This window comes from Triticum urartu, chromosome 5A, assembly GCF_056163025.1.
Source record: "Triticum urartu cultivar PI428250 chromosome 5A, HENAU_Tu73, whole genome shotgun sequence".
Classification (NCBI taxonomy): Eukaryota; Viridiplantae; Streptophyta; class Magnoliopsida; order Poales; family Poaceae; genus Triticum; species Triticum urartu.
This window is the reverse complement of record NC_141877.1, coordinates 48,073,107-48,082,500: the sequence shown is the minus strand read 5'-3', so window position 1 is coordinate 48,082,500 and position 9,394 is coordinate 48,073,107. Positions and strand designations below refer to the sequence as shown.

The 9,394-nt window shown below is 47.4% G+C and overlaps 1 protein-coding gene and 1 long non-coding RNA gene across 10 annotated transcripts in view; one reads left to right on the top strand and one right to left on the bottom strand.

Annotated features, from left to right (window-relative positions):
* The window catches only part of LOC147967930 (uncharacterized), a 7,490-nt gene extending 6,289 nt beyond the window's left edge, over positions 1-1,201 (bottom strand). For all 8 annotated transcript variants that reach the window (XR_015603909.1, XR_015603913.1, XR_015603915.1 and 5 more), the window contains exons 1-2: positions 96-1,201; positions 1-12 (exon numbers count right to left, since the gene is read on the bottom strand). The exon at positions 1-12 is cut by the window's left edge. Coding sequence is in view for 1 of the 8 variants with exons in the window: in XM_087525437.1 (XP_087381563.1) it covers positions 1-12; positions 96-826 (743 nt within the window). In the remaining 7 variants the exon portion in view is untranslated. The remainder of the gene's footprint in view (positions 13-95) is intronic.
* Positions 1,202-1,798: 597 nt separating this feature from the next.
* LOC147967929 (uncharacterized) lies at positions 1,799-7,502 on the top strand. 2 transcript variants are annotated; one of them, XR_015603908.1, is made up of 4 exons: positions 1,799-2,066; positions 2,183-2,430; positions 6,165-6,574; positions 7,262-7,502. It is a non-coding gene; the product is annotated as an uncharacterized LOC147967929 (long non-coding RNA). The 2 variants fall into 2 exon arrangements; XR_015603907.1 differs by having other exon boundaries at positions 1,799-2,430.
* Positions 7,503-9,394: the final 1,892 nt, after the last annotated feature.

Below are 9,394 nucleotides of genomic sequence, written 5' to 3'. Positions count from 1 at the left end.
GACAAGTTTATTCTACAAAAAACAAAGCACCCACAAAGATCAATTACCAACATAATCATAAACATGATCATTGAGTGTCCGAGTATGAGTAATACCTCAGTAGAAAATCACCGTGTCTTTGCCTAAAAGGAACGTAAAGTGACCCCTGCCAGTAAGCTGCGTAGTACAAATTCTGATCAGATTTCCGATGTGATTTCACATCGTCAATTGTTCCGGCAGCATCCCCTTCTCGCATGAATGACCTCTCTTCCCAACACTCTGTCTTGGACGAGAAAACATACATGGTATACGGCGAAGGTGGCCACTCCATAGTGCAGGCCATGTCATCGGGTACATCACAGGGAATACGAGGAATGAAGAATACCTCGTAATGTGGCGAGATGGTAGGGTCATATGCGAGGTAGCGATTGTTGTGGCAGCGCCCGCAATCCCCATCGGGCGAGCACGCGCACGGCAGCCGGGGCAATGGCGCCCACTGCCGCGTGGCGGGATTGACCACCGTGTCGTTCTGAATCAAGAGGAGGCCATTGCAGTAATCCCTCATCTCCCCCGCGTACATTCCATAGTCGGGATCCTCTTCGAGGTAATCGAGCCTGCTGGTGATGTAGCGCGCCGTTGAGCGGCGGGCGAAGAGCATCGGGGCGTCTATGGTATCATTGTCCCAGATCACCGCGTCCACGGAGAGCGGGAGCAGGTCCGCGCGCAGCAGACGGTGGTGGTCGACGGTGGCCCGCCAGGACGTGCAGACGCAGCGGGATGCGGCGAGGCTGCGCGGCGGGAGGTGGCGGAGGATGTCGACCAGCACGTCAGTGCGCTCCATATCCATGCCGACCGTCAGACACCGTCGTGGCCGGAGGGGGGCAGATCTGATCGGCGTGGGGGTGGGCTGATCGGAGGTGACCGGCCGCGGCGCCGCGCGACCTCTTGGCGTGGCAGAGGAGGCGGTGACCTATCCTTGAAAGTCACCGATGCCTCTGGATGCGTCGTCAGCCTTGCCCCCGGCGACGAACTCGGCCAGGGCAGCACGCCTGCAGCGGCGCGAGGGACGACGGAAGGCGGCACCGGTGGCGCGGGACAGGGGAGAAGCGCCGGCGGCAGCTCCAGGCGAGGTAGTCGCAGGGCAGCAGCGCGCCGGAGCAGAGTGGCGGCGGCTGTTCTTCTGTGAGGATGGACACTCGTAACCCTACCGCACTGCGTATTTCCAGGCTTTTTCTTTATATATATAAAATAAAATAAATTACCCCTATATATTTTAAGGCCTGTTCGGCCCATCAAAGGAGAAACAAACAGGACTGGATGAAATGGGCTATCTCCGACTTACTACTAAGTTTTTTTTGTCCTTTTACTAGGTAAGGGCATTGGGATCGAATAATCGCGAGTGGACATGCGGCCACGCAATGCCGATATCCACACCGCATGTTGCCACGTGATTCGTGCAACTTGAATACTTATGGCCGGCATAACGTTTCCCACCATCTGTATATCATTTGTTATGGTAAACATTTCTGATCTATAGTCTGAAGCGACGCCAGAGCCAGACCAATCGACGTCCGTCGATTCGTTGTAAAGGAGACGCTCCAGATTTCGTCGCGTTTAAAAAAAAGGAAATAAGGAAAGCCCCGATCTGTGCATGCCCCCACTCGCAATCAATCTCCTCTAATCCCTCTCGATAGCATTAAACGTCGGCCCTGCCCGAGCTCTGCTTTCCACCTGACTCGCCTCGCCGCCAGCTCGCTCACCAGATCCCCTGCTCCTCCGCCGTCTCACCGCGACTCTCCGCTCCGCGACCACCCCGGCCACCGACACCTCTCCGCTCCGCGACCACCCCGGCCACCGACACCTCTCCGCTCCGCGACCACCCCGGCCACCGACGCCTCTCCGCTCCACCTCATCAGCCCGCTCCATCCGCCTCGCGCACCTCCAGCTTCGCCTCACATCGGTGGACCGCAGCGCCGAGCATCCTGCCCCATTGTTCCTCCCCAAATTCTAAAAAGTGCAGCTGTGCCCGATTGCTTTCCTGAGCGCACAGCCCTGCTCGCCGTCGGATCGGGATCGCGATCGCCCAGGTGTCCCACGGTCGGATGGGGATAACCCACTACCGACAAATTTCCTTATCCCGTCTGCCGTTCTCTCTTTCTCCTTAGCTCGATCCCCTTTCTGAGTCCTTTTCTCAACTCATCAGATCCGCGTCGCCTCTCCTCGTCTCCGTATGATTCGCCATAACCGCCTCATCAGCCGCCTCCCTACTGGTTGTGGTGGCGGCGCTCGTTGGATGGCAAGGTGGAGGTGGTAGAGGGTGGCGGAGGCGGAGTAGTCGAGGGCCTCGGCGTCGTGCGCGTGGCGGGGGCAGAAAGTGGAAGGGGAAGGATGACGCCGTCCAGAGAAGGAGGCAGAGGATCTAAAGATCGAGCCTGCTGCCCCTCCCGCAGGGTGAGTCCCCCCCCCCCCCCCCCCCCCCCCCCCCCCATCGTTTCTCGAGGAGGTAGGAGATGCAGATCCACCCGTTGGTGTGATTTTTGTTAGGTGAGTTTCTGTCGCCTGCCGGGCATGGGTGATCTGATTGATCATCGTGGTTCAGCGAGAAGCATTTTTGTCATGTCCAGTCCATAGTTGGCCAGTCAAAGAAAGGATTGCAGGCATGATGCGTTGTTGTATCTTGTTGTACTAGAAAATGTGTTCGTTTCTGTTGGATAGGTCGTTGAAAAGTGCAGAAGCAACAACCATCTACTAGAGACCGTAGTAATTTCTGTGGTTTGCATTCCCAGGCAGGGTAACAATAAATTGCCACTATTGTTTGGATAGGAAGAGGGAGGAGAGAACGAATCTTCATTTTTCAGTGCAAGTGGGGCAAGTTGCAAGCGGCATTTAGGCAAGCATATGTCAATAGGGAGACAACTCTTTCCAATTTTTCGTGCAAAACCGATCCATGCTTTTTTAGGTGATACAATATTAAACCATAGACACAGTGTACGTTTTCTTTTGTCACTGCCCACTCAACGGCAGCGGAACTCCAACAGCTCCACCTTGCGACATGCCGCGCACCGGTTTGCCGCCACCGCCAGCTGCTTCATGGATGGTGGCATGGAGTGGTCAGAAACTGTTGTGGCGATGCCTATGCTCGTCGTGGCCTTCTTGTCCAGAGGCGCGCCGAAGACTTTGGCTATAAATGTACTATCCTACTATCCTGGATGTAGTCTAGGACTGCATTTTGCATTTTTTTAATGGATATATACTAGACAGTACCGAGGGCATTTTTTGTCGCTGCATTCTCAATATTATGGCTGATGATCTGTCCTATGACCAATAACTTTTTATGCATTTGAGTTCCAATCAAAAATATGTTTTTTTTCTAATCAACTGTTTTGCACTACGTTCCCTAATAATGCGAGAAAGTTGCTTACAATAATTTATCTAGTATCTATGCGATGAGAGTTTTGAGAGGAGTAGTTCTATGTCCAATTATGTGTTTAATCAGTGGGATTTCACGTAGTTTTTTGGAAGTATGTGCACTGTGCTATATAAGCTCACCTCAGCAATAATTATAGGTTGCCTTAGTATAATGCCAAGTTGCCTGACTCATGATAGTTGGTTGCCCAGAGATTGGCATTTGTGGGATGCAGGGGCTGGAATCGTCGACTATTTTGAGCCAAAAGTGTTTAGAAGTTGCGAACTCATAATAGTTAGTTGCTAAAAATGATGCCGCGAGTTGCACATAGATCTGCTCATGAGAATGCTGGGTTTTAATTCCGGCCATAACTCAAAAACCTGCCCAAGGACATGATAATTAGTTGCTAAAATTGATGGCGTGAGTTGCCCAAAGATCCGCTCCTAAGAGTGTTGGGTTTTATTTCACCCAAAACTTCAAAACTTGCCCAACTCATGATAATTAGTTGCTAAAAATGATGACACGAGTTGCCTAGAGAGGTTCGGTCCTAAGAGTGTTGGGTTTTATTTCGCCCAAAACTTCAAAACTTGCCCAAAGCTATGATAGTTAGTTGCTTCAAATGATGACGTGAGTTGCCTAGATATCCGTTCCTGAGAGTGTTGGGTTTATTTCTCGTGAAACTTCAAAACTTGCCCAATGCCATGAGTTAGTTGGCAAAAGTGATGGCATGATTTGCCTAGAGATCCGCTCCTGAGAGTGTTGGGTGTTATTTCACTCAAAACATCAAAACTTGCCCAACTCATGATACTTAGTTGCTAAAAATGATGATGCGAGTTGCCCAGAGATCCTCTCCTGAGAGTGTTGGGTTTTATTTCACCCAAAACTACAAAACTTGCCCAACTCATGATACTTGGTTGCTAAAAATGATGATGTGAGTTGCCCAGAGATCTGCTTCCGAGAGTTTTGGGTTTTATTTCAACCGAAACTACAAAACTTGCCCAACTCATGATACTTGGTCGCTAAAAATGATGATGTGAGTTGCCCATAGATCTGCTTCCGAGAGTTTTGGGTTTTATTTCAACCGAAACTACAAAACTTGCCCAACTCATGATACTTGGTTGCTAAAAATGATGATGTGAGTTGCCCAGAGATTTGCTTCTGAGAGTTTTGGGTTTTATTTCAACCGAAACTACAAAACTTGCCCAAAGCTGTGATAGTTAGTTGCTACAAATGATGGCGCGAGTTACCCAAAGATTATCTTTTTGGCAACAAATTGATTTAATTTTTCACAAAAGTTGTTATTTCCAATAGGATAAATTGCCTACATATAAATAGTACTTGCCTAAATCACCTAACTTTTGTAGATTTTTTGCTATCCACTAATTTAATACACTGAAATAGCTTTTTGTTTGGTCCACCAAACAAGCAAACCATTTCGGTTGTACTATAATCAAGACCATTAGTGTCTGGTACAAGGCTCATGTACGCCTTCACCTTTAACAACTCCTTGATCCTCGGCTTCCACATCATTGTCGCTAGTCTATCTTAGCGGCAAGAGACAAAGTCGCCTAAATAACAATCACTAAATGTCTGGTACAAGATAAAATTCCCCTAAATAGCAACCGGTAATTGTCTGGGACAATGAGACCAGTTGTTTAGGATGGTAAAGTTCGGGACAGTGAGACCAGTTGTTTAGGATGGTAAAGTCCACACTGATTTTGTTGTCTCGGGGGATAGAGGTTAAGTTGTCAAAATGACAACCATTAGTTGCTTGCCACAAGTGGCAAGCTGCCTGGGGGTTGGAAACTTCACAAGTTCACATCACTTTTGTTGTCCAAGGAAAGAGGCGAATCTGTACGGGGGTGACAACTTTACAGCAGTTTCAAAGCAACTTTCCTCCTACGGGAGGCAACTTCACTGGTACACATAAGCAAGTTTATTGCGCTATGTGTACTAAGGATTTTGTTTAAAATTTTGCTAACTTTGCCCAAGGATTTTGTTTAAAATTTCGCTAACTTTGCCCACCGTAACGGCTAAGTTGTCTACCACTGATGCTCAATTGCCTACTGTTGTCTTTAAGTTGCCTACAATACTATAAAGTTGCTTATCATCGATCATTATGAATTGCAAATTTTCAATCGCCTATTGTGACTGACAAATTGCTTTATATTGTTAATTAGTCGTCTGTCGTTAAGACTCATTTTCCATTGCTAATGAGGTGTCTATGATAATGTGAAAAGTCGCCCATTGTTGTTTCTAAGGTTGGTCTGCCTCTAAAGCTAAGTTGCTTATAGTATTAGTAAGTACTTATGGGCAAGTTAGAATCATGTTAGGATATTCGCTGTCACGTTAGGCAACTTAGAGATCATGTCATGCAAATTTATAAATTATATTAGGCAACTTGAAAGTCACGGACCTCAACATAGGGGAATCATTTAGTTGATAGGCAACTTTAAAGGTGATATTAGGTAACTTGACGGTACTGTTAGCCAAGTAGAAGTGCTTGAGTAAATATGTAATCATGATAGATGATCTATTGCAAACTTGCTTCCTGTAGCACCAAAGTTGCCTCATATAGCTTTAAAGTTGCTTGAAAAAAATAGTTTGTCAAAACATATCAACATGGGATCTAGTTTTGAAGATCTCGTCGCAGGGAATTTAAATGTGAAAACATATCTTAGTTTTGATATTAGAGTAAGAGTTGTAGCTTTTTGAATTTTTCTGAAATGGAAATAAAATGCACGTGATGCATTTCCTAACGCTTGCTCCATGCATGCAGGAAGAAGTCACGACATGGTGAAACCACAGGCAAGGACGCAGGAATCGTCTCAATTGATGAGGAGCACCGCTCCATGCATGGGGTGGGGGACCTTTTCCTTTTTTAGGACGGTGAAGACAAAATATTGCTATTTTTGGGTGTATGCTCGGGAGTACTAGCCAGCCAACGGTTGCTGGCTAGACGTGTCCTTGTTCCTCACTCGAGTCTCCCCGCCGAGAGGCATGACTACCACCTAGTCCACTCCACCGACGCTACCTCGTTCGATTCCGCGGACTTTCCTCAGTCGCTAGGCTATCCCATCTACTGATTCGGCTGCATCCCCATCAATTTGGATCGGCCGGCCGGAGTATTGGCCATTGGATTTCTAAATTGCGGCTGTATATTTGAAGCTCCCCAACACTGAATCAAAGGTATGTGCACCTCGTGGAGTGCCCCAGATTTTTTGGGGATTTTGTAATTTTTGCAACAGAGTTTGATGTGTAATGCACCCTTCAGATGGATGAAATTTGTTTTTTTTTTCATTGCCGGCCTAGTATTGTTTCGATTATTAAGTTGTTTCAAATCTTGTGGGTGCTTCACATCTATTTTAGAATTGCTGCCACACTTCCTTTTCAATGCATCCTACAAATGCTTCCTCTAAACAGAGCATGCAAGTAAACGTACCCCCATATTGGCGCTAAATTTGTTAGGATTACCCCTTTTGAATTTTCATGCTTCCATCAAAGAATAAAAATGCACCCTGAATTTCATGAAATGCACCCTACATTCCATGACTCAATCACACAAAATTCCTTCGTAACTGTCCCCTTTTGTATACTTTTTTTCCAGAATAATGCTTCATCGCCAAAAATACTAACAGATGCGTCCCCATCCTGGCACCAAGCTTACTAAATTCAATACCATGCGCCGTATTTGTAGTGTCCATAATTTCGTGCTTCTGTAATCCAAAATGTCATCAGCCAACATATATATACTCTTATTTTGTAGTGCATAGCTTCCATACAACTAATTCCAAAATAGAGCAAATGTATCACTTCATTCCTTACGAAACATTTTCTTACAGAAATGCTAACAATCCGTATTCCATGTGTTCTCAGGTGACACTCAATAATGACTAAAAAGGAGTTGATCATGCTGCAGAGTCGACATTCAGCTAGTAGGTTACATGATATTGTCAAGGGTCTCCCACAGAGAAGGAAAGACCTCATTTGCACAAAAAATGGGGTAATCTACTTAATATTAGCAAATTCTCAGCTCCAGAGGGTCTCCTAGAATGGATCGTTGACCGGATTGACCCGAAGCTAGGTGAATTTCGGAATCCATGAAACAATACCAGCATTCTATGTTGGAAATATGCCCTAGAGGCAATAATAAATTGATTATTATTATATTTCCTTATTCATGATAATCGTTTATTATCCATGCTATAATTGTATTGATAGGAACTCAGATACATGTGTGGATACATAGACAACACCATGTCCCTAGTGAGCCTCTAGTTGACTAGCTCGTTGATCAATAGATGGTTATGGTTTCCTAACCATGGACATTGGATGTCGTTGATAACGGGATCACATCATTAGGAGAATGATGTGATGGACAAGACCCAATCCTAAGCATAGCACAAAGATCGTGTAGTTCGTATGCTAAAGCTTTTCTAATGTCAAGTATCATTTCCTTAGACCATGAGATTGTGCAACTCCCGGATACCGTAGGAATGCTTTGGGTGTATCAAACGTCACAACGTAACTGGGTGACTATAAAGGTGCACTACAGGTATCTCCGAAAGTGTCTGTTGGGTTGGCACGAATCGAGACTGGGATTTGTCACTCCGTGTAAGCGGAGAGGTATCTCTGGGCCCACTCGGTAGGACATCATCATATGCGCAATGTGACCAAGGAGTTGATCACGGGATGATGTGTTACGGAACGAGTAAAGAGACTTGCCGGTAATGAGATTGAACAAGGTATAGGGATACCGACGATCGAATCTCGGGCAAGTACAATACCGCTAGACAAAGGGAATTGTATACGGGATTGATTAAATCCTTGACATCGTGGTTCATCCGATGAGATCATCGTGGAACATGTGGGAGCCAACATGGGTATCCAGATCCCGCTGTTGGTTATTGAACGGAGAACGTCTCGGTCATGTCTGCATGTCTCCCGAACCCGTAGGGTCTACACACTTAAGGTTCGATGACGCTAGGGTTGTAAAGGAAGCTTGTATGTGGTTACCGAATGTTGTTCGGAGTCCCGGATGAGATCCCGGACGTCACGAGGAGTTCCGGAATGGTCCGGAGGTAAAGATTTATATATAGGAAGTCCTATTTCGGCCATCGGGACAAGTTTCGGGGTCATCGGTATTGTACCGGGACCACCGGAAGGGTCCCGGGGGCCCACCGGGTGGGGCCACCTATCCTGGAGGGTCCCATGGGCTAAAGTGGGAAGGGATCCAGCCCAAAGTGGGCTGGGGCGCCACTTCCCTTATGGCCCATGCGCCTAGGGTGAAGGGGGAACCCTAAGGAAGAGTCCCAAGGAGGGAAGGCACCTCCTAGGTGCCTTGGGGGGGAGGGAAACCTCCCCTGGCCGCCGCCCCCTAGGAGATTGGATCTCCTAGGGCTGGCGCATCCCCCCCCCTTGGGCTCCCTATATATAGTGAGGGTAGGAGGGCCTCTTAATATACCCCTTATGCCTTTGGTGCAGCCCCTCCCTCTCTCCCAAGTTCTTCTCCTCTCCCGTGGTGCTTGGCGAAGCCCTGCAGGATTGCCACGCTCCTCCACCACCACCACGCCGTTGTGCTGCTGCTGGATGGAGTCTTCCTCAACCTCTCCCTCTCTCCTTGCTGGATCAAGGCATGGGAGACGTCACCGGGCTGTACGTGTGTTGAACGCGGAGGTGCCGTCCGTTCGGCACTAGGATCATCGGTGATTTGGATCACGACGAGTACGACTCCATCAACCCCGTTCACTTGAACGCTTTTGCTTAGCGATCTACAAGGGTATGTAGATGCACTCTCCTTCCCCTCATTGCTGGTCTCTCCATAGATAGATCTTGGTGACACGTAGGAAAATTTTGAATTTCTGCTACGTTCCCCAACAGTGGCATCATGAGCTAGGTCTATGCGTAGTTTCTATGCACGAGTAGAACACAAAGTAGTTGTGGGCGTTGATTTTGTTCAACATGCTTGCCGTTACTAGTCTTATCTTGATTCGGCGGCATCGTGGGATG